At 50.6% G+C, this 24,940-nt stretch overlaps 1 protein-coding gene across 3 annotated transcripts in view; it reads right to left on the reverse strand.

Moving 5' to 3' along the window:
• Positions 1 to 24,940, reverse strand: part of DSCAML1 (DS cell adhesion molecule like 1) — a 340,494-nt gene that overhangs the window by 23,809 nt on the left and 291,745 nt on the right. For all 3 annotated transcript variants that reach the window (XR_006891978.1, XM_046686123.1, XM_046686124.1), the window contains 5 exons: positions 17,468 to 17,635; positions 16,046 to 16,116; positions 11,126 to 11,366; positions 7,621 to 7,767; positions 5,142 to 5,297 (listed from right to left, as the gene is read on the reverse strand). Coding sequence is in view for 2 of the 3 variants with exons in the window: in XM_046686123.1 (XP_046542079.1) it covers positions 5,142 to 5,297; positions 7,621 to 7,767; positions 11,126 to 11,366; positions 16,046 to 16,116; positions 17,468 to 17,635 (783 nt within the window). In the remaining variant the exon portion in view is untranslated. The remainder of the gene's footprint in view (positions 1 to 5,141; positions 5,298 to 7,620; positions 7,768 to 11,125; positions 11,367 to 16,045; positions 16,117 to 17,467; positions 17,636 to 24,940) is intronic.

Consider the following 24,940-nt stretch of genomic DNA (forward strand, 5'->3'; position numbering starts at 1 on the left):
TTTGTCTTTTTGTGCTTCATTTGGATATTTCCTTCTGACCTATCTTCCAGTTCACTAGTTATCCCTTCAGCTGTGTCCAATTTGTTATTAAACCTATCTACTGAGTTCTTAATTTCAGGTATTAGTTTTTATTTCCAGATTTTTCCATTTGATAGTTTCTAATTCCCTTAAAATTTCAATCTTGTTAAGAATACTTATTTGAAAGTCCAAATTTAATAAAACCTATGTTTGGAATCCTTGTGAGTCTGTTTCTTTTTTCTGTTGTTGTTGTGTTTTTTTCCTGCTGGATTTGTTCACATTGTCCCCATTATTTTTTATTGTATGCCAGACATATAATTTGCAAAATTGTTTGTGGAAATAATTTGATGCCTCCAATGATATAATCTTCCTAAAGAGAGAATTCATGTTTGCTTCTGACAGGTACCTGAAACCTGGGGCACTAGAAACCTGGGGTTGCCTCAGTATAACTTCCAGGACTGAGATGATCTAAAGCTGAGCTGTCTGCTTGGGGTCCACTTTTAATCTGGTCTCAACTCAAAGTGAGGGGGGTTCACCAGACAGACCCAGCCCCCCTGGCAGACCCTCGTCTCCAACTCCTGGCTTTCCAGTGCTGCTCAGCTTCTCAGCCACTGCCTCCAGATTCAGCAAATGTCCCCTAGGGGAAGAGCTGTTCCAAAGAGCTCACCTCCCGGGTCTCCATTCTCCCTTGGATTCTGGCCCAGTAATTCATCACTCTCCTGCCAGCCCTCTGATGCTTTCAAGAAGGTGTTTTACAAAATATTTCATCCAGATTTCCTAGCGTTTTCAGCAAGAAGGAGAGTGGGTTTGAGTTGTCTAGTCCACCCTTACTGGAAGTGGAAATCCTCTGATATGTTTCTCTGAACTTGTCCTTCCTCCTCCCTTCCTCCTCACTGCTGCTACCCTAGCACACACCTTCTTCTCTGCCTAGTGCCCAGAGGTACTGACAGGCCTCTCTGACCCTAGTCCTTATCCCGCTACTCCCTTCTGTGATCAGTCCTCCATACTTCTACAAGAGTCACCATCCTAAAACATGGGTCTAGTCAAGCCTCTTCTTCAGTTAAAGATCTTTAAAGTGGTCCAGAATTGAAAATAGGTGTTAAAAGGTTCTGGTCACCTATTCCAAAGTATACATGTGTTTGAGGGACGGTTTCTACATACCACTAGGCAATTCTTAGACGACGGCTGAGTGTCCTACAATTTAATTATATTTTTATGTACTAGCAATGAACAAATGGAAACCAGAATTAAAACACAAGACCATTCACAATCATCAAATAAAGTGGAATAATTAGGTATTATTCTAACAACACACGTAGAAGATCTGTGTGCTGAAAACTACAAATAAGCAAATAAACACATGAAAAGTTCAACATCCTTACCATTAGAGAAATGCAAATTGAAACCATGATGGAATATCATTACACATCTATCAGAATGACTACAATGAAAAATACAGATGACAGCAAATGCCCGGTGAGTATGTGGAGAAACTGGATCTCTCATACATTGCTGGTGTGAATCTAAAATGGAACATTCTGGAAAATAGTTTGTCAGTTTCTTATAAAATTAGACATGCACTTGCATACAACCCAGCAATTATACTCCTGGTGTTTACCCCAGAAAAATGAAAATTTATGTTCACACAAAAACCTGTGTGGGAATGTGTATAGAGGCTTTATTTGCAATCTCTGAAAACTGGAAACAACCCAGAAGACCTTCACTGGGCGAGTGGATAAACAACTGTGGCACAGTCCTACCCCGGAATACTACTCAGCAACATAAAGGAAAGAACTTTTCATATACCCAACTTGGATGGATCTCGAGGATGCTATGTTGAGTGGAAAAAATCCAATCTCAAAAAAGTTACATACTGTATGACTCAATTTATTTAACATTCTCAAAATGAAAACATAGAGATGGAGAAACAATCAAAAAAAAAAAAATAAAGATCTTTAAAGTGGTCCAAAGTCCAACTCAACTGTGCACTCTGAGGCCATGCAGCTAGATTTGGTATTCACAGGGGAGAAAAGCAGCGGGCAAGAGGTGTTGTTGCTCATGAACTGAGTCTAGCCAAGCCAGCCTAAAACCAAGCTTAGATGGAGAGATCTGGGCTTAAGAAATGAGCTTGACTTTATGTTTTCATTTTATCTTTTGCTTTTTCATTATTTCTTTTGCTTTTTTCTAAATTTCCTGATAATTTTTTCCTTTGGAAAAATGCAAAATTTTGAGAGGGGGTAGGTAGGGAGTCACAGTGTCTTCAGGTTAGGATATTTGCCTAAGCTTCCATGGCGGAGCTGGAATTGGAGCATGGACCTGTCTGCTTTCCAAGTCAGCTGAGAAATAACTATAATAGCTGCCACCTACAAATAGGAGAACCTGGTGGAGTTGAGATGGTGCTGGTGGAGCAGGCATGGTTGTCTGCCTACCCATCTGCCATCATTCCTTCCTATTCTTTGCAAACAGAACCTCATTTTTGCTTGGGTACCCGTGCTTCTCCACCCTTCAGAGAAAGCTGTCTCCATCACCTACCCCAGAGGATTTGTCATGCTTGGGGTAAGTCAGCCATGATAATTCCATTCCCCTTTTGGTGACTAGCTTAGCAAGAGGCATGTTGCCCCACTGTGGCCAATGGGAAATGAGGTAAATCTGATGAAGGGGTGTCTGGGAAAGGTTTCCTTCACTCCCAAGGGAGGCATGCCCCCAGGAGGAGACTGCTTCTCTCACTCTGAACTCTGTCTGGTCTGGTGGGGTGCCTGGAGCTGCAGTCATCTTGAAACCATGGGAGGAACATCTTGAAATCACGACATGCTGAGGATGGCAGAGCAGAAAGATGGGAACCACTGGTTAACCAACCCTGGAGCTGCCCTACTCCAGACTTCTTGTTATGCGTGATGGTAAATGTGCTTATTGCTTACGTCTTTTTTTACTCCCAACCCAAAGCTTCCTAACTGATACAAGTGGTATAAGGGAAAAAATAGAGGATAGAGAGCCCAGAAAGCCTGGATTTGCCACCAACTAGCTTCAGCAAGTTGCTTAGCTCTCTAGGCCTCAGTTTTCTTACCTCTAAGATGGAAATAATATCTACTCATAGGGCTTTTGGGAAGGTTAACTCATGCTTATGTCAGCACATCACACACATGCCAACTTATGACAGCCATTCTGAATGAGACCTCATCTGACAGTGGGTTCCCTCTGGCCCAGGCCTCCCTTTGGGGTCACGGACGGATTCTCTTAGGGCCACCGGGGTGCACCAGAAGTAGTCATTTCATTGCCAGCACCTTGGTAGCCATAAAGTCACTCTCATTTGCTAGCACTTGACATTTTAAAAAGGATTTTACTGTTAACTTACTTCTTATAACAACTTGATGAGGCATCGCTGTCCCCATTTTATCATGAGGAAACTGAGGTTCAGAAAGGTTAAGTGACTTGCCAATAGTGACAGGCCGGGGCAGGCACATCTGCTGTGTTTAGCAGTGTGCCTTCTACTCTGTGCAGCTGCTGCCTCGGGGCCCTGGCCCTGCCTGTGTGTCCCTGTGTGTGGCTCCACAGGCAGCCCTAGGGTGGAGGGTTAAAAGCTCCATGCAGGGTGCCGGTGCCCCCAGACCTTTGGATTCCCTCGTGGGGCCTCACCTTGGTCAGTCAAACACGTGGAGGAGCTTATAGCTCAGGCCTTTTATCAGAATAGGGTGCAAGAGGTCTGCGGGCCCCAGTGGTTCGTTTCTAGAGGCTGGGAAGGTGCCTGTGTGTGTGTGGCCCTGAGGCCCCTCTGAGCACCATCCTTGTTGGTCTCCACACAAGCAGGTGGCAATGCCTGGAGCTGTCCCAGGAAGCTCGATGAGGGGATTAACGACAGGAAAAGTAGGGCAGGCAGGTGGTAAATATTTAATTGCTCAGAGCTTCAGTGGGGGAGGGGGCTGATCTGAGGCAAGGGGAGGGGCTTAGGGAGAGTGCGGTGCAGTGAGCTGGGAGCTGGTCTGGTCGCCGAGCACTGGGCTGCACTCAGAACTTCTCCACCATCACTCCCAGCCTGAGTGGCTCCTATTCAGCTCCTCTAACCCTTCCAGCACCTTCGGCCAAATTGTATGGGTAGGACCTAGAGTGTGGGTCTCTGCATCCTTTGAAAAAGCTGAGGCCGAGTGGGAAGAAAGCCATAATGCCAAGGATGGCGATGCTTTATTAAGCGTCATGGCTACCGTTTATTGTGTGCCAGCCATTCTTCACATAAACTGACTCTTCTAGTAATACAGCACCTGGCTCAGAACGTTTAGAATCAACTAAGTGATGGGGGGGAGGTGGTGTGAGGAAGAAAGTGGAAAGGCTGGGGGCAGGAGCCCAGAGCAGTGCTGGGTCATACATGGCACCTCCTGGACACAGTGCTCCATGTGACTGAGGCCCCCTGAAGGTGTGCAACTCCGGGCCCCGGTTGGAAATGTGGCCCTTCTCCCGACCTGCTCTCTCCTGGGTTGACTCAGCTCTCAGCCTCCCCCACCCTCTTTCTTCATCACTCCACCCTTGAGGTCTGGCTCCTTATTTCTGGTTTTCGTCCAGTTTTGGCCCCATTGAGAAGAGCTTTGAGATCATAGCTCCAAATGGAGGCATATCCCATTCGCTCCCTGAGAGCACCCCCAGCACACCAGAGGCCAGCGGCTGGCCCCTTCTGGGGCCTCTGCAGGGTGACTGCCAAGTCCTTACCCTGCGATATGTGTGGGGAGGCTTCTGTCCTCCTCCAATCCCAACCATCTGTATCCAGAGGAAACCAGGCTGAACCTCGCAGGGAGCAGATGCCACGAAAAGGATGCCCTTGGGTGGGGGTGGGAGGAGAGGCTTTATGTGGTCTCTGACCCAGTGCTGCAGGGGGAGGGGGTTACGGTTGCTTATGTTTATGCATGAGTCCAGGCATTTTGCCACCATCTACGGTAAGCTGTGTTCTCCCAGGGCAGGGCTCCAGAGTCCTACCTACCACTAATCAAAGGGACAGGAAAAAGGATGGTGCTCTGCTCTCACCTTCTCCTCAGGTGGGGGTGAGCAGTGGGGCGGCTCAAGGGCAGGGCTCAGCACCGGCCCTGGGGGAGCCTGCCCCCCTGGGCCGAGGCCAGGCTGGGCTGGAGGAGAGGACTCACCATCCTCTTTGGTCTGGATGTAGAGCACGCTGCTGCGCACGCCGTCTCCGGCTTGTGTGTAGGCCAGCACCTGCACACTGTAGTTGGTGAACTTCTCCATGCCTCGCAGCTCTACCCGCTCGCGTGTGGTGGTGATGTTCTGCATCTCGCCCCACTCTGCCACAGACAAGCGACCTCTGAGTGCGGCCCAGGCTGGCCACACACCGTCCCCCTGCCACTGCCCCTCCACCAACCTGGGCTCCTGTCAGGCCTTGCTCCACTGGGCTCAGACCTCGACTCCATGGTGGTGGCACCCAGGAGGACCGTCCACCTCAAGGTACGTGGAGGCAGATTTAGGGCACTGCTCCCAGGCCACATCTCTCCCCGAGTGACCCAACTAGGATGAGAGGTACATGCCGGCCTGGCCTCAGCCTCCAGCCAACCTTGCACCAAACTCATCTTAATATTCTCCATTTAGAATACTTCCATCTCTCCGAGCAACATTTCCCCCTCCTCCACTCAACCCCCTCTCCATGTAAGGGGCCCTAGGAGTGCCTGGACCCAGAGGGGGCCTAGCCAGGCAGGACGGTGAGCAGCTATTCCTCCTGGCTGCCCCAGCGCCTCCTGGGCTCTCAGATCTCCCCAGGCAGTGTGTCATCCTGGCATGACTTGTGACAGTCTGAGGCCGAGGCTGCCTCCCCTGCCTCTGACTGCTCCCGGGCCAGCACGCTGAACTCCCGGTCGTGGGAGGGGCTAAGTCCCCATGACCTTCTCCCCACCATTGATGACACCCTCCCAACAAAGAGCCTGCACAGGGAACCTGGGCGAGGCTGGTGGAGCTGACAGCCACAGCCAGGAAGAGCCAGGCCTTCCTCTGGCTCAGTGAAGACCCATCATCCTGGCTGTGCCAAGGAACTTACTGAAGACTCTGAAGAAGAGCTTAGGGAGAGGGTCCCATGGGAGGGCCAGGGTCTTAGAAGAAGGAAAAGAGACAGGCTCTGAGCTGACAGCCCTCCCACTGGGACTACTGGGATTTCAGAAAGACAGGCCTCGACAGTGGCTAAGGACAGGCCTTGTAGAAGACAAGTGCCTGCAAACCCACCCCAGCACCTCTCTGGGGGCCCGGTGCAGGCTAAGGGCCCAAGGCAGGGGGCCTGGCCAGGGGCGTGCAGCAGTCTGCCAGGGTCCAGAGGGTGAGACCGCCCTGCCCACCTTGAGGGGACTCTGGGTCAGCACGGGGGGAACCACAGAGGCCTGAGCCGCGGGACCTTCCTTTCCCAGGAGGTCAGAAACCAGGGTGGACCCATCCAGAACTGGAGCCAGAGAAAGAGACAGTAAGGGGGCAGTGTGGCCAATAATCCAGGTGGCCTTTGGAGAGTAGAGAGGCCAATTCCTTTCTCATCTGAAGAACTGAGCTGGGGAAGCCCCCAGGCTTAGAAAAGAGGAAGCAGGTTCTAGAAAACAAGGGACCACCCCTTACCTGCGTCAGCACAAATATGTGAGGCCATCTCACAGCACAAGAACTTGGGAGACCGTCAGAGGTCAGCCCTGAGCCCCAGGCCTCCATGCTTTTGGAGGAGGCAGTGGAAGTGGTGGCAGGGAAAGACGCTGCCTGTGTGCAGTGTGTCTGGGCAGGGCAGAATCCAGTTCGGGGAGGGGAGGGCAGCTGCCCTGGAGAGATGACGGGGAGCTGGAGGTCTTCCAGGAAAGAAGGGAGGGGCCAGGGGCCTGGTGGCGGAAGGCTCAGGGTCTGGGGACACAAATTCATAGGAGCCCTTTGTGGTCCGCCATAGAACGTTTCCATCATTTGGGATGCTGGCTTCTGGCTTGCTCGACTGCAGACGCCCTGGGCACTGCAAAGTCTCTGTGTACACCAGTGGGTGAGGGCTTGGTGTGTTTGTGGGGCTACACAAGCCAGTTTGGACCAGTGCCTCTCAGGGGAGGGAGGGCACCCAAACAGTTGGGCCACTCTCTTGGTTTTCCCTCCCTGCCTTCCTACCCCAGCTCCACGGTGTGCCCCTCTCCACCCGTGTCCAGGTCCCGGGCAGGTCATCTGTGCAGATGGCATGCCTTGCTTCCTGGCCAAGGGGAGCTCTCTCCAGGCTCTGGTGACCCTGCTTCCTCCTCTTGCCCCTTCAGGCCTGGTGATGATGGCTTCCTGCTGGTGCTAGCTCCAGGTGTCTCTCCCTCCCTCCCCACCCCTCTGAAAGCAGTACCTTCATTAAACTCTCTCTTCTATTACCCCATTTGAGTGTGCCAACTGGTTCCCTGCTGGGATCCCGACTTGCATGGCTATAAAACCTCATATCAACACATTACATGAGAAAAGCAAATGCCCACCCCGGCCCCTGGCTCTGGTCCAGGATAATATGTACAGAAGGCGGGGCTGTGCTTCCACTTGACATCCCATGGGAAGATGCTCAGCTCCAACTGCGTGTGGACGCAGACCCCCGCCAACCCTCTCACCCTGAGACCTGGCCATCACTCCCAGAGGACTCACCTCCATCAACATAGAGTGACCAGAAGATGACCCGATAGCCTTTGAGGACGCCATTGAGGGTGCTGCGTGGGGGCTCCGACCAGGAGATGACAGCCACATCAGAAGTGATGGACAGGGCCCGGACATTCTCAGGGGGTTGGCTGGGCACTGCATGGGGTGAGGGGAGAACGGAAGAGCCCAGTCAGGGAGGTAAACAAAACATACGTGTCCCAGGCCACGCCCTGCTGCCCAGCCAGAGGACCTTTTGGTTAGACAAGTGGAAAGACTCCTGACACAGTCGCGAGAGTTTAGGCTGGGTGGCTGGGAAGTGAGGCAGGTCTCCTTTCCTGGAGATTTGGGTAAATAGAGACCTTTATGGACTTGGTCCCTTGCTCTCTGGGAGGCGCATGCCTGGTTCTGGGTAAATGCTGGGGGAAGAAGGTGATGAATCTGGGCATGTGCCCTTGGGTGTTCAACGGTGGGCACCACAGCCCAGGGTCTACCACTCCTGAATTAACAGAAACTGGAAGCTTCCAAGCTGGCCCTAGAGGTATCTGCAATTGGTGATCTCATCTGATGGCTGCCAGCCCTTCTGTCACCTGACCAGGGAGTCTGAGCCAAGGGCTGGCCCTAGGGACCCTTGTGTCCTTGTGCCAAGCTGAAGAGAAGGAGAAGAAGAGGAACCCAACTAACCCTGGGGAAGGGGAGGGGGTTCCACAGACACCTTTAGGGCTTCGGGGGCCATTACACCATTGTCCCTGCACACGAACATACCAAAATGCCTCGGATGATGGGCATTAAGCCAACTTAGGTGGTCCACCCCGCCTTCAACTCTCTCCATCCACAGCCACCTTTGAGCTTAACCTAAGTCCCACTCTCTGGGGTTGGCCCTGGGGCAGACACCCTTTCTGAGATGACTGACAGTGGGACACCAGGCCCAGGAGCCACTTTGGCTAGGGAGAACTTTGGTGGCACTTCCTGCTGGGTCCCGAGGAGCCGGGGGCAAGGGGAAAGTCTGCATGTCTCCGCTTTGCTCTGAGTGGGAGAAAGGAGGCCCGGGCTGGATGGAAGGTAATTAGATCCCATTGCCCCACAAGAGGCAACTCTAATTTTTATGAGCATTTAAATGATAATACATCATCCTAACGATCCTCTTTGAGAATGATTATTGTTTCATATTACTTAGGTGTAAAAATATAAGCACCATGTAATTAGGGACCCAGTATAATAAACTAATACAGATCGCCCGTTCGAATAAAATGAAGGTAATATAATTATGGAAAAGACACTATTGCTAAAGCAGGGGCCCTTGAATACCCCAGGAGGAGCGCTAATATTGCCAGGAAATGATCAGGATCTGACAGGCTAACGAGGGCCTTAATTAAGTATGAAAAACTGCTGAGCAAATGCTGCTGGAAACTTTCTACCCCCTCTCCTCCTTTGTTTTGAAAATGACTCCACGGCCCATGCTGATCTCTCCCTGTTGGAAATTATAGGCTCCCCCAAGCCCAAAATAAGGGAGGCGGTGCCCTGATGGAGGCCAAAGGTGTGCCTGGCCTGGCTGCTTCCTGGCTTGGCCCTAGGTGGATGAGAGCTGAGTGTTCAGTCGGGCATGCTGGTGTGGGCTCGGGACAGCTGTTCCCCCTGGATGTGCCTTTCCTGAACATCCGGAATCCACGTCACTTGGTCCTACATCCAGCCTTGCTCTCAAGAAAGAGGGTAACAATAGGGTGAAGAAGAAAGAGCGTGGGATTCAGGGTCAGACCTGGATTTTGATCTGGGCTCTGGTCTTTACTAGATAGGTGATTCTGGACAGGCTACTTAACCTCCGTGCGTCTTGGCTCCTTTTATGGGTAATGACCTAGCTCTTACTGCTGTGGTTCTCACAGGTGCTCCCTGCATCAGCAACATCAGCATCAGCATCACCTGGGAATTTATTAGAAATGCAAATTCTTGGCCTCCTCCCCAGACCTGCTGAAGCAGACACTCTGGGGGCCGGCCCGGCAATCTGTTACAGCTTTCCAGGAGATGCTGGGGTACGCTCAGGTTTGAGAACCACTGTGTCAGAGCACCGCTGGGTATTAGTGCTCCTGGTTTGAAGAGTTGACAGGCTGATCTTCCTCAACCTAGCCAGGCCTTTGGCCAGCATCATGGAGGGGAGGGGGCGAGTGGGGGATGGGCAGGGGGTGGGATGGGGGGATGTCCTCTTGGGCTTCTATGCAGCTCTCTACTTGCTACGTGCCCTTCCCTCTTTTTGCATTCTCACTTTTTCCCAGGGGCCCAGTGCCTGGGCCTACTGAAGTCTGCTCCTTCTCAAAGCCCAACTTGTGCCCCAGAGCAATTAAATGGGAATCTATGGGGACAGAGCCTGGGCATCAGGATTTTTAAAGCTCCCCAGATAACACCAATTTGTAGCCAAAGTTAAGAACCCTTGGTATGAGCTAATCTACTCTCAGGTGTTTCGGCCCTGATGCGTCCTCCCTCCCAAGAGTGTCTGCCTTTTCAGAAAGAAGGAGATGCGGAGAGGGCACTGTTTAACCTAAAGGAATGACTCTCTAATGGTGGAATGCTGGGTACTCTGATGGGCCATGGGGAGATGTCGTTATGCTCCCAGGACTCAGTCCCCTCCCTCTGCTGGGGGTAGGTTCAGACTCAGTGCCAGGTTTTAATCTCTGACCCTGGTTTTAGGCTGGGGCATCAAGAAGTAAGTGTGAGAGTGCTCTGTTTCTTCTTTATTCTGCTCGTTGGGGGACTGTGGCCGCCCGGCCCCATCTCGGGGGGCATCAAGGGCCACGCCTCCTCTCCCTTCCTGGCACAGGCTCAGGCACCAGCTGGTCTTCTCTGTGCCTGGAGAGCAGGCCCGCTCCTGCTCCTCCTAACCTCTCCCCTGAGAAACCGGGCCTCTTGCTCATCAGAGTAGGGAGTCCTCTCTAGCCCTCAAAGAATTAAGTTTTAAAAACCAGCCTTTAAATCCTCTGCCACATGGATCTTGGGATTTCCTAACTCCACAGTCTCATCTCTGGTCCCTAAAACAGACGGTGGACAGGTTCCAGCCCAGAAGTACAAAGGTAACTTAGCTTCTGCCCTTCTTCCAACCCGGAGGCTATAAGGGAGGAGAAACAGGACCCAGGCTCTAGAGGAAAGAGCTTGTGGAGAGAGATGGGTGAGGGGCCAGATCGAGGGAGGAGGAACAAGGAGAGGGAGAAGCATGGACAGAGAGTCAGATGGGTGACAGACAGGCGCTCAGACAGGCCCATAGATCAACAGACAGACTGACGGGCAGAGCAGCGGCAACCGGTGGCTAGACAGCCAGCCAATGGATGGAGAGGCCCGTGGTGCTGAATGGACCAAACATCCCTCGAGGAGCCAACGGGCAAGAAGAGAAGGAGGGATCCAGGCAGCCATTGCAGACTACAGGACCATGATGGGGCCCAGGAGCAGTGGAAGGGCCCCCAGCCATCCTTGGCAGACCTGGCTGTGCCCATGCCCAGGATCTACACCTCCTACCCTCTGCTGGTGCCCTCACCATCCTCCAGGGTGGTGGCGTTGATCTCACTGGATGAGGGCCCCGTGCCAGCCCGATTGAAGGCTTGGACCACCACTCCATATTGGGCGAACTTCTTGAGGTTGTCCAGGGTGTAGACCTCGCTGTCCCCGGTGGCCTTCATCTCCACGATGCTGTACTGCCCATTGCTGCCAGGGCTGTTCTCTCTGTAGCCGATCTGGTAGCCCCGGATGACGCCGTTCTGCAGTTCCTTCTTGGGCGCCTGTGGGTATGGGGTGGCGGTGGGGTGGGGAGACGAAGACACGGGACACTCTGAGATGATGCTCTTAAAACCAAAGTCAGATCATCTCACTCCTCTGCTCCCAGCGCTTCGAAGGCTCCCATCTCACTCAGAGTGAAAGGCAAGCCCTTACAATGGCTATAGCTACCCACTCTACGTGAGCTGGCCCCCACTCCCTCCCGGACCCATCTCCTCTCCCTGTGCTTCCCATGCTCCAGCCCACTGGCCTCTGTGCTGTTCGCAGCAGGCACGTTCCTGTCTCAGGGGGAGCCCTGTTTCCTTCGATATCTGCACGGCTTGCCTCCTCACCTCTGCAGTGTCTTTGCTGAAATGCCCTCTTTTTAATGGGGCCTTCCTTAAGCTCTTTATGTAAGAGTGCTCCCTGCCCTCTGTCCTGTCCTCCTTATATTGCTTCCTGGCTTAATTTTTCTCCACAGCACTAGCATCACCTGACACTCTATACATTTTACTTATGTGTCTATCTGTGCCCATTAGAATGTAAAGGCCACGAGGACAAGGAGTGCTGTCTGTTTTGTTTATAGCTGTACTCTCAGTGTCCAGATGGTGCGTGGCATGTATTGAGGGTGACAGGCCCTCAATACATATTTATTGAATAAATGAATGAATGAATGAATAGGGATGTCATTTGGCATGGGCTCAGGGGCCTGGAAGAAATGGAACAGCAGACAAAAGTAACTAGATGGGGAGGGAGGTGAACAATTAATTTGAATAAAAAGACAGAGTCCCAAGATACCACTTCACACCCACTAGGATGGCTATTATCAAAAAACGGAAAATAACAAGTGTTGGCGAGGATATGGAGGAATTGGAGCCCTTGTGCATTGCTGGTGGGAACGTACAATGGTGCAGCCAATGTGGAAAACAGTTTGGTGGTTGCTCAAAAAGTTAAACATAGAAGTACCTTTTGATCCAGCAATTCCACTCCTTGGTATATACCCAAAAGAATTGAAAAAGGTTCAAACAGATCTTTGCACACTCGTGTTCATAGCAGCATTATTCACAACAGCCAAAGGTGGAAACAACCCAAGTGTTTGTGGACAGATGAGTGGACAAACAAAATGTGGTCTATACATGCAATGGAATAATACTCAGCTTTAAAAACGAATGAAATTCTGACACATGTACAACATAGATGAACCCTGAAGATGTTATGCTAAGTGAAAGAAGCCAGACACAAAACAATGATACAACTTCTATGAGCTACCTAGAATAGGCAAATTCATAGAGACAAAGTAGAATAGAGGTTACGGGGGGCTGGGGATGGGTGTGGGGGGCTTATTGGTTAACAGGTACAGAGTTCCTGTTTGGGATGAAAGTTCTGGAGAGGATAGTGGTGATGGTTGCACAACATTGTGAATGGACTTAACGCCTGTGAACTGGACACACAAACACAGCTAAAATGGTAAATTTTATGTCCATAAAAAGGTACATATATTTTACTACAAGTTAAAAAAGAGTCCTGACTTTCGTAAGGGCCCGCCCCTCTTGGAACATGTGGCCGGACTGGCCCGGACGTCCTGGCCAAGGGCTGGGGTGTGTTGAGGGCTGAAGCCTGACGCTGGCTCCGTGGTGGAGGGACAGAGACGGGCAAGGCCGTGTGGTGAGAAGGGGGCATTTCAGGGCTCTGATTAGGCTGGCGGAAAGGAAGGGCCGATCCCAGTCAGCCAGGCGACTGGAGAAACTCCACTGGCGTCAGTCTCAGGTACTCTCACCCCAAGCTTGAACCCTGACACAAAACCAGACCCCACTCTCCCCGTGTTCCTGGTACATCTCCTCACATCCAGAACCAGGAACACACACATCCAGTCCCATCAAAGCCAACATCCTCATGCACACACCTACCCCGGCCAGATATATTTAGACCCACAAATAGAAACTGGCGCCTTTAACGAGCGGGCCAGCCCATCCATAAAGTGAGAGAGAGCCCTACCCCAGAGCATATAAAAACAGCTTGAATCAGGGTTTTAAAGACAATGAAGTTAATTTAAAAGCCCACCTTTTATTGTACTAAAAAATAGCGAGATCAAAAACAATTAAGTTAGTAAAACGGCCCCACTGTTTTTTTTTTTGTAATTCAATGAGTGTTTTAAATGAACTGCATTTTTAGCTCACTGTTAACTCAATAAAATGAAGTTTTTAATTTAACATAATTGTTTTGAACTCACTAAATAGGTGTGTGTGTGTATTTAATCGACCTGACTTTCTGTTAATGCCTGAATAATGTTTCTCTCTGCAGTTGGGCAGTCCTGTTTGCTAAGTTTGTAAGCAGGCGAATTTCTGAATTTGGGTCTCGTATCTGCACACATCTGTCTACTCACACTCGCACACACAGACATCTATGATAGAAACAAACACATCTTCAAGATACCCTTGTCTTCACACTGACATATACGCTCATATTACATATATACTTCCATATTGACACACGTTCTGATATGCACAACGACACACGCCTGCATACCCAGAGCCCCCATACCATGATGTACACTTGTACACAGCACCACACAACCTGCCTTCATAACAGCACATACTGGTAGACGCCTTGGATAGACATCCAGGAATGCCCTACACACACATAAATGCATTCACATATTTATACAAATCTTCCCTCCCTTCTCTCTCTCTCTTTCCTTTTCTGTCCCTCTCCCCCTCTCCCTTACACCCCACCCCCCATCAGGCACACTCAGGATTTAAATCAATCTTAACAATATTTCTCTGAAGCATTAAGAAATCAATAGGGCTGATTGCAAATTTATGTCATAAAGCAGTGGCGATCCATCTCGCGGAAAGAGTCTTAAAATGAAGTGACTTGTCTTTCGAGTGAATATTTATTTTTCATTAATCTGTTTCTTGGTGTTAAAAAAAAAAATCCCCTGAGAAGTCAGCCCCAAATTTATTGATGGGCTGGGTCATTCTGAAGTTCTAACTTTCTAATCAATTTTATTTTTCATTATGAGACTTTGGAGAAATAAATCTGATTCTAGATTTTTATCGACCTCCAGGTCGGAGCTTTGTAGCCAAACGTCTCCGTGTTTTACATAATTATTTGTTCCCCACCCGCACCTCCTGGCTTCCTCAGAGTATTCCTCGGAAATGGGTCCAGAGCCAAGATGCAGACAAGAATTAGAGATTGGACTCCTGGATTCATCCCCAGTTTCTGAGGAAAGCCCTGGAGCCCCGATCTGAATCTGGAGGGGAATTGTGGTTCTAGGCATCTGTAGGTCGGCTGGTCCCCAGGAACGACCAGTTGCCCGGCCCCAGTCCTGCTTTCATCCTGGTCATTTCTCTAGGGAGGGAAGGAAGAAGGCTCTGCCGTCTATCTCTGTGCGTGTGTGTGCATGCGTGCATAAGAGTACAATCTTTTCAGGGAAAATATCACTAGGCCCTTGTGAGTCTCTCCCATGCTTAAATGTATCTTGTTGCAGGGCCCAGAAGGAGGACTAAAGTACGTGGGCTTTTCCCATCAGGAGTCACAGTCAGAAAATGAGCTTGGACGTCCGATCCAGGAGGCAACTCGGCAAGCTGCTCGGTTGAGACGAGAAAGCTCCAAGAAGCAGAACATGGACAGGCCCTAAGAAAGCTCTCTGTTCCTGACCTCCATGCAGTGGGCTGTGGTGGGGACACTGGGCTGGGGCTCCAGACTTTGTATGTTTAAGTCCTGCTCCTGTCACTACTTGAATGGCCGTGGGCAAGTCACCCTGCATCTCTATACCATGGCCTCCTCTGATGGATGAGGATACAAATACATCTTCTGGCACGCTCAAAGGAACAGAGGGTCAGATAAGTTAGTCTAGGAAGATACCGGGAGACTGGACAATGCAGAGCAACAGGGAGCCATCAGCATTGTCAGCCCTTCCGCGCCCATGGCAGGGATGCGGCGATGAGGCCAGTTACCCAGGAAAGGGTCTCTTGGTCCTGCTCAAGGTTATTCTGCTCTGTTTCCCTGCCCAGCTATGGAATCTCCTCTAAGAGTTTCCTTAAGTGACAGATTCTTAGACACCCACTAGAATTTACAGGTCTCTGTCCCTTAGAAATGGCTGCAGCATATACTGGTCTGTTTTCTCTACAGGTCCTCCACCCCCAGAGGAAGAGAGGGCAGTTATTGTCATCCTGATTTTATAGAGAAGAAACTGAGACCTGAAAAGACCAAGGCTCCTGTCCAAGGCCTCACCTAGAGAAGACAGAGGATGGCATTGCCGTCCCTCCCAGGTCCAGTCACAGGGCCAAGATGAGGGTGAGACCCTGTCCTGTCATCTCCCATCATCCACAGGGCCCCCTTGAACTTTGTGCAAAGTCAAATTCAACTTCCAACCTACTACAACATGTGGGGTTTGTAGGACAGGCCAGTGTGGTGGAAAAACCATCTTCTCTTGTTGGCATTGCCAAGGTCTTCATCTCACCCCACACACAGGTCTCCATCAGAGAGCCAGGGAGAGGAGGAGAGTGGGGATTGGTGGCAGGACCTGCCCCGCTATCCTCCTCTCTTTCCTTCCCTCCACCTGCACTGGGTTTACCCAAAAAAACAGGCATAGGCATTACAGGAGACCAGAGACCAGCAAGCCTGCTGGGGCTTCATTCCTGGGTCGAGGAGGGAGGAGGCAAGGAGGCACCTCAGGGGAAATGCCTTTGATCTCACTTACCTTCCAAGTCACTTGGATGCTCTGTGAGGTCACCGGCTGCAAAGTGACATCCATGGGGGGCCCATCAGGAGCTGGTGGGGGAGGGAGGTGAGAAACAACATCACGAATAGAGTCTGGGAAGAAAAGAGTCCCGTGTTCTCACTCCCATCCCCCTGAGCTGGAGGACTGACAGGGAGAAAGGAAAAGCTCATATACAAAAGCAGAGGCCCTTTGTTTGAGTCCCCTTGAAATGATCACAGTGGCTAAATTTCCTCTTCATTCTCCATAATTTGCTGAAAATATAGCAAACAATGACAATGAGATACTACTCCACATCCAGCAGGCTGGCAAAATTTTTTAAAAAGTTTGATAGTATGAAGTGTAGGCAAGGGTGTATAGTGGCAGGAAGTCTTATACACTGATCATGGGAGAGAAAATTGGTACAACACTTTGGAAAACATTTTGGCATTTTTTTTGTGTGAAGTATCCTTCTACTTTTCTAGAAGTATGTCCGTCTGATGACTCTGTAATTCAACAACTGTTTATATCCCCTAGAGAAACTCAGGACCCTGTGTATAGCACACAAGTACAAGAATGTTCACAGCTCCAAACTCTAAACAACCAATTTCCATATAGTAGAATGGACAGGCTGTGGTATAATCACAAAATGGAATACCATACAGCACTGAAGACACACAAATGATAACAGCTGTACTAACAGCATGTAGCTCACAAAAATAATATTGATCAAAATAAGGAAGACACAAAAGAACATATGAACTATGATTTCATGAATCATTCTATTGAAAAATAGGCAAAACTAAATGATATGGTTTATGTGTATCTTGTGGTAACAGGATAAAAACAGAAAAGCAAGAAAGTTGAGATACTGGTTACTTCAGGGAGAGGGATGGGGTTATAGTTGTGAAGGGGCATCGGGAGAATCTGTGGCATGTTACCAATTGATAATGAGTATTGGCTATACTAGGTTTTACTTTACTATTATTCATATAATGGTACATATATGTTATACGTACTTTTTTGCATTATTTTATATTTTACAATAACAAGAGAAAACACAGCAAGAGAAATCTTGTTTAAACTTTCAGGAAAACTCCATGATAAAAGTTGCAGGAAATAATCCAGGGTACTATTAGCCCATCCTTTGCAGATCCAGCACATCTGTCCTTTCCAGACAGGCTGGGCCCAGGGGAGTGGGGCAGAACCACGGACAGCTCCCAAGAGACCAGCATTTAGAATCCCATCTGGAAAAGGTCAGCTAGAAGAGCCTGGAATGATCCAGAGGCAGACACAAACAAAAACCTTGAGATATCTCCTCCCCTTTTCTAACTGCAAGCCCCCTGCCAGTGGGCAGGGTGGGTGTGGCCCAGATGTCCCTGATCCCAGAGGCCATGGGCAGGGGTGGCAGGGCGAGGTGCTCACCTGCCTCCTCTGTGCTGATGGTGAGCTCCTTGCTCGGCTCGCTGCGGCCAATCTTGTTGAAGGAGTACATGCGAATGCTGTACACAGATGCTGGGTGCAAGTCCACGATGTTGGCCTGGTTGATGGTGGGGGAGATGTTGCGTGTGGACTGCTTGAAGTCCCAGGAATCTGGAGAGAGGACACCCATTTCAAACCATAGCCAGGTGAACTCCAGACCACTCCGCAGCCTCAAGCATCAGCACATCCAAATCTCAACTTTGATGCTCAGAAGGGTCCAGCTCACATTGACTGCATTGAGAGGCCACAGGCCTTTACAACTTCACAGAGAGTGCAAGGGGCCTGTTTCATGAAGCTCAAGGAAACCAAAGAGACCATGCCTGAGGATGTGAGCAGCAAATGCACTGGCTGGAGAGTCAGAAGCCTGATTCTCCTCTGTCTTGGGCCAGCTTGTGAGCTCAAACCTCAGATGGGGGTTGAACGAGATGTTTCCCAAGGTCCCTTCCAAGACCACCATTTGCTGGCTGTCCCTGAGGGTCTGACTGGCCAGTGCCCTTCATCCTGGTCTCTCACACCACATCAGTGACCTGCTGTAATCGTGAGCTACCCCATCCACCCAATGGTCCTAGTGCAAAGGGGGAAGCCAAGTCTTCTCCCCCGTTCTCCTCTCTGTGTGTGCTTCTGTATTTCCTTTCCTGTGCACTTGTGCAGTTGTGGTCTTGAGCATTTCTTGGTCTGTCAGGGGGACAGACCAAGTGCCAGAATCCCCAGCCCAGGCCCCACCCTCTTTCTCTCACCAGCAGGAGAATGGTCTCAGAGTCTTTAGGATCAAGAGCCAACAAAGGCATTAGCATGCTCGCGATGTATATGGGGGTGCTGGCAGCCCATTCCAGGGCTAACGTTTAGCAAAACTGTAGAATGTGAAAAATACGAGAGAAATGCCGCTCAGGATACTGTGACTGTAAACATCCCGCATCTCCAGAGGAATCTAGTCATTGATTCAACATGTTTTTGCTGTGCACCTACTGGGGGATTCCAGAGAAAGATGGGAGGGGTCTGCAATTACAGGAATGCCTCAGCTAGGACCTTCCAAACCCAGAATTCAAAACCAGATTAGTTTATCAGCACTTCACTTTGAAAAGAAAAAACGGCAAAGCACAAGGAAATGAGCTGATACTAGGGCTTAAAAATCTTCCCAGGCCATGTCCCGATGTCACTATTCAGTCTAATTTTCCATGCCTTTTAAATCCACAGTAGAGGACCCTGAAAATTCTCAGTAGAAAAGATTAAATTGTACTCACTATAGTTTAATCCCTGAATCAGGAAAGGAGGCTAGCACATTCTAGAAAGATTTCTTAGGAAGACTGGTTGTTTTTCCTTTTTAAGCTAATGCCTGATAAATCAGGAGAATGGGTTCACCAGAAGAGACGATCCCGCTCCCCCAGATTCTGGTTAACTGAGGTCTTGATGTCTTTCAAAACACCACTTTGAGCCGCGCAGGCTCAGCATCTGTGAAGGGCACTGGCCCAGCGCCCCATCTGCGGTTTTGCATTTAATTCTTTGGTTTCATGAGCCAAAGCCCAAATGGCAGGCTGTGGATGCTCAGAAACACATAATTTTCTCCTTGTCTTTTAAAATACCCCAACCACCCGGAGAGTCACTCGGTGGCAGGCAGGTTAAGCCAGAACTGCAAATACGAGGGTTCCTGCCTGCGGCGGGCACCTCTTTGGTTTGGGAGCGAATGGGCTACCAACACGCAGGCAGGTGTTCGCTTCTCTCTGTGGCATCCTGGGAGCTGGTGCCAGCTCACACGTCACCCTTGATTTGCCTGTGTTTACAGGAGAGGGACAGTGACCATGAGTCAGTACATTCATTTTTGATGAGCGCAGGCCGAGGGAGGGGACCCACATGATGCATCTGAACACAGAGGGGATAAGGAAAAGAGGCGCTAATATTTATGCCAAGCACCTGAGATGCGCCAGGTGTGGGGATGGACTGTTCACCATTTACTCCTCACACCCTCCTATGACATCAGCACATTTCCACAGGATAGGTGACCCTAAGGTCACCAAGCCTAATTTTTCACTGGGCCTGTCAGGTGTGTGCAACTTGGACCCCTCCCTTCTTCCTGAACCACTCTTCCCTTGGTTTCCCTGGTGAGACACTCTCTGGCTTTTCTTTTATCTTTTGGGCCATTTCTTTCCTGTCTGCTTTGCAGGTGCACCTTCCTAGCCTACCATTAATGGTTAGAGTTCTTCAAGGCTCCACCCTAGGCGCTCCTCTCCCCCATACACTTCTCCCACCCATGGCTTCTAGTCCCGCCTATACAGATAACTCACAGATTTGTATCCAGCCTAGACCTCTTCTCTGAACTCCAGACCCTTATAGCCAACTGGTTACTCAACATCTCCTCTTGGATGTTTCAAAGGCACCTCACTCTCAACATGTCCAAGACAGAAGTCTTGCCCACATACCCTGTAAACTCATTGCCTTCCTAGAGTCCCTGTCTCAGGAAATGGCACCACCATCCACCATGTTGTGCCAGAAACTTAGGTGTTTTCTTGACTCTTCTCTCTCTCTCTCCCTGCCTATCAAGTGCTATAGCTTTTGTGTCCTATGCATTTCTTGAATCTCTCCACTTCTCTCCCTCTCCATCCGTGCCCCAGGCCAAGCCACTGTCATCTCTCACTTGGACCAGGGGAAATAACATCCTAACTAGGTAGCCTCCTAGGACCCACTGTGTGCCCCCTTCCATCTGTTCTCCACACTGCCACCATCACTCACTCTACAAATATGATTGAGCACCTCTTTACAGGCCAAGCACTCTATCTTAGCATTGAGAGTGGTCTTCCCATAACACAGATCTGATACTGTCATCCTCTTGCCTAAAACTCTTCAATACTTTTTTCTTGCTCTTGGAGTAATGACAAACTCTCTTAACAAGACCCAGGCCGGGCAGCACCTGGCCTGTGCCACCCTTTCCAGCCCACCTTTCACCACTCTTCTCCTCTGCGCTCCTGCAGCATTAGAGCCCTCTTCCTCGTACAGGATCTTCCTTTGAGGGCTCATGTTTCAGTGGCAATTGCCCAAGGAGATGCTGAGCTCCCTGAAGACAGACGCCATGTCTCAAGCTTTGTCCGTCTCCCTGACTTGGCGTGTGTTGGGCACTTAAAACCCACTTTTGGCTTTTTTGTCCTTCACTTTGGGCTTGGGGTTCCTCTGCATTTTGTAGTCACAATAAATACCCTTTGCCTTCCCTTTCCTTGCCTTACTCAGCTGCCAATCACAGGAAGGTTGGGGGGATGTCCCAGAGACTAGCCTCTTTTTTTCCGCTTTTGCCCATCGTTTGCAGGTGGATTTGACCTTGCGTTCCCAAATCATCTTTGATGTTGGCACAAAACAGCTCTCTCTCCACAACCCTTCCGGGCTAATGCATCAGAGTCCAATCTGGAGGTCTCTAGCTGGTTTTCCAAACTTCATCACTGCCATCGCCCTGACCCTGAATAGCTGAAATCAGGAGCCGTATTTTCTTCCCTTTCCCTTTCAGGTCTCCCAGAGTATTGAGCTGGCTGTGGCGAATATTGTCTCTTTTAATATTCCCTTTCATATGAGCCTGGCTTACCCAGATTAACATATTTCATTAAGGGCTCTCTCTCCCTTTCTTCATCAAAGGGTTTATGATGCAAAATATTCTTCTTAAAAAAATAAGGAAGCGGCTAGGGAGATGTCAGTGCCTTCTACTCTGTGGGCTGCCTGCTGCGAGGGGACCTGGAGCCTTTGGATTTTCAGGGACACATTCGCCATAGCGGGGGACAGCTTGGACAAAAGCCACATCTGGAGCATTTAGCTGCCCGCGCTTGGGAAACAAACCCATTCTGCATCTCTGATTTTCTCCTTGCATCATGGCTCTGAGCCCCCCATGGCCATCTCTCCGCAGCACCGAGACGAGGTTCCCTGGGTCACAATGACCCCTCACAACATCCCAACACCAGTCCCTCTCACAGCCACACTCCAGCTCACACAGAACAACACGCCACACCAGGCTGGCTCGCCCCGTGGTGGCCGACAGCTCGCACCACAAAGCTGCCTTCTGGGCTTGGAGGGCCATCCGCAAAGAACGCTTGGGAAACAGGGGCGAAATGTGGTGTCTGCATTTTTAAATCTGCACAGCGCCATCTGATAGATTTGTGTGGACGGTGCTATTTATCATTCAGCATTCATGTATTATTACTCTGCTGCCTGGGGCCAGGAGAAGTCAGCGTGAGCGGGATGGCTTAGAAAGGCCAGACTTGGTAATTTCCCCTGGAAAATTAGCACAATGAGCAACATGGCAGAAAACGTGGCAAAGGCACATTGGGAGCAAAGAAGGGGGTCAGGAGCAGATGGTCCAGACCCAGGCCGGGTGCGGTCTGGGGCAGGAGGAAGAGGGGAAGGGAGAGTAGAGGCACAGGAGGGAGACCGCGGAGGGTTAGTATGTGCCAGGCTCTGTGCTGGGCACCTCCACAGAAGTCATCACACTCACTCCATCCTTGCATCCAGCCTGAGAATTACGTGTCATTGTCTCCATTTGATGGATAAAGAGATGCACAAAGATGTTAAGTAGCTTGCTGCAGATCACGCAGCTCTGACACTGGGCCAACCCAAGTCTTCCGCTTGGAGAACAGTTCTTGTCCCAGTCTTGCACATGCACGAGAAGGTCTACATAAAGACACACACGTGTGCACGCACACGCACACCCCCCTCCTTCCTTTGACTCACCCATCGGTTCCCTTGGATACCTTTTCCAGTTCTCACGTAACAGTTTGTGGTGTATTCCATGTGACTGGATAGTGCTTTGTAACAGTTCTGAAAGTGTAAGGACGCCCACATGCGTGTGTGTGCACGCGTGCACGTAGTGTGTGTTCTCACTCCAACTGCACTGTAAGCTCCAAGGGCAACACTCCGTCTCCTCTTTCTTCTTTCCCTACCACATGGCTGGTGCATGATTCTGCAAAAAAACCTACTGACGCCCAGTGCATGTTGCTGACTGACAGACATATATATTTCAGCCTGCAAGTCCCACAGGACGATAAACTGCCACATGAGGTGTTTGAGTTAGAACGGGGAGAGGAACTTACATTTACTAAAGGTTTACTACCACCTCTTGCTAGATGCTCTAAAATCCTGAAGACGATCCCACAAGGTAGGCACTGCCACTCCCACCGTACGGACGAGGAAGCTGTGCTGTGCTCACAGCCTCGGCCTCACTCTGATTTCTCACCGCAGTTCTCGGGGAACTCCTTTCCTAAATGCCATGCCAGAAGCCCGGCTGAGGGGGATGGTCTGGAGCAGTCCCAGTCAAAGGCAGAGGGAAGGACCAGCCGGCTTCTCCATGCTCTTGATTCTGTCATTTGTTTTTTTTTTTAATACCTTGTCGAAGGGGGAGACTGAGGTTGAGTTTTCATTTGCCCTCCTCCTACCCTGTCCATCCTTCCTGGCACCCCTGGCTCTGGGGTGGGTATGTCAGCTCCTCATCCTGCAGGGGGGACGGAGGGGGCTGGGGGAAGATGTGGACATGCTCTGAAAATAGCATCTTCCCTGCCCGCCTCTCCTTCTGCTGTGCTCTCCAGATGTGTGATGTTCTCAGCTCGCCCTGCTGAGCTGTGCCCCAGGAAAGGTTCCCACACATTAGAGAGTGGTCAGTGGAGGGGGAGCGGGCAACGGGGCAGCAAGGGGGAATAGGGTGGGGAGGCAGCTGCAAGGGGCAGTTGGGGAGGGGTGTGAGTGACAGCCCAGGCACCCACTCCCCACCCCCGACGTGAGCAGAGCCCTGCCACCCTGGCAGAGAGACGGAGCGTGCACCGCCATATGGAGATGTTGGTCTGCATACATAGGGACTTGTCGCTTCCTGTCTGGCTCCCGGGCACCAGCCTCAGGAAGTCCTGAGGTGTGAGATGGGTACACTCGGCTTCTCCTCTCTGTGCCCGTTGTCTCCACAGTGGCCCTGATGTTCATCACCTCACCCCAGTTACAGGGCTGCAGCAGCCTCCTTGCTCACCTCCTGGGTACCCCGCCTTCCCACAAATGTCAGATGAATCTTTCCAAGGTGCCATGTTACCCAAGTCTCTCTCTGGTGGCTCAGGCACTGTCAGTGTCTGTGGACCTCCCTAACAAAGTAAAAGCTCAGCCTGAAAGCTCCCTCCCCACCTGGCCCCAGAGCACTTTTAGGTCTTGTTGCCCAGGAACTGTATCTGTGCACCCTCTGCTAGGGGCCACTCCCTGGAGTGCCCTGTGCCTTGCTCGGGCTCTGCCTTCGCCCTTGCCCTGAATCTAGGCCCGTTACCTTTCCATCTTCAAGACCTATGTTAACGCAGCATCTACGGGGACCAGAGAGATGCTTACAGCCCTGTTGGTGGCTGCCCCTCCTTCTCTGCAGCCCTCCTCCTGCACGGAGGGTGAACTCCTGGGAGGCTGGCTGCAACCTGACTTTTCTCTCCAACTAGACTGTAAGCTGCTGAGGGCAGGACTCCTCCTTGTGGAAACCAGGATCAAAGATGACCGACCCAATGCCCTGGACAGGGCTGCTTCTCAAGAGGTGAATATACAGCTCAGAGATTTGCTTTCCTGTACCTCACTTCAACTCACTCAAAAACCATTTGCTGAGCATCTGCCACGTGACCGGGCACTGTGCCAGACGCTGGGAAACGGCAGGGACTAGACTCAGACAACCTAGAGGAAAGGACAGCCAGCCAGCCAGGGACCATGTGCTGTGCTAGGGAAGACAGGAAGAGTCTGGAAGGCTTTGGGGGACAACAAACCTTGGATTTATGCTAAGACGAGATGAGATGTTGAGAGACGAGAGTTGGTGGGGAAGGGGAGTTGGGGAGGGTTGAATTCTCCAGAGTCTTTTTTGTGTTTCATTTTAAAATTATTTTGAAAAGCTTATACAGGCCTATGGTATCGAATTCAAAAGATACAAAGGGATCCAGAACAAGAAGTGTGTTTTCCTCTCGCTCCCACGGTGGAGCTACCCAGGTGCCATCTCAGAGGCACCCCTCCGGTGCCAGTTTGTCACGTACCTTCCAGAGACAGTCATGCAGATACAAACATGAACTCCTATAGCTCTTTATTGGCTTGGTTCCCTCCAGGCCTCTTGTCCCCTCTGAGGCCCCCTCCTTGCCATTCCTGCCACCTGACTGTGGGTCTCCTATGTCCCCAGAGACCCGGGGATGCATTGTTCACTCTGCCGCACGGGACTTCACAGTGACAGGCAGCCTGACAGAAGCTAGTTTGGGTCCAAGAGGAGGGCTCTGGGAGAAATTCTAGGAGGAGGAAACTTAGTTCTAAGCTTTTCCAGGGACTTCCATGTCCCAAGGACCCATTCTTGGCAAGGACCAGCTCTCTGACCCCCAGTCATCCTCAACATCCCAAACCAGGAGCGGCCAGATGACCCAGCCAAACCCATGATGTCTCTGACCCCACAGACAGCCCCCAGCC

This window comes from Equus quagga, chromosome 14 (assembly GCF_021613505.1).
Source record: "Equus quagga isolate Etosha38 chromosome 14, UCLA_HA_Equagga_1.0, whole genome shotgun sequence".
Classification (NCBI taxonomy): Eukaryota; Metazoa; Chordata; class Mammalia; order Perissodactyla; family Equidae; genus Equus; species Equus quagga.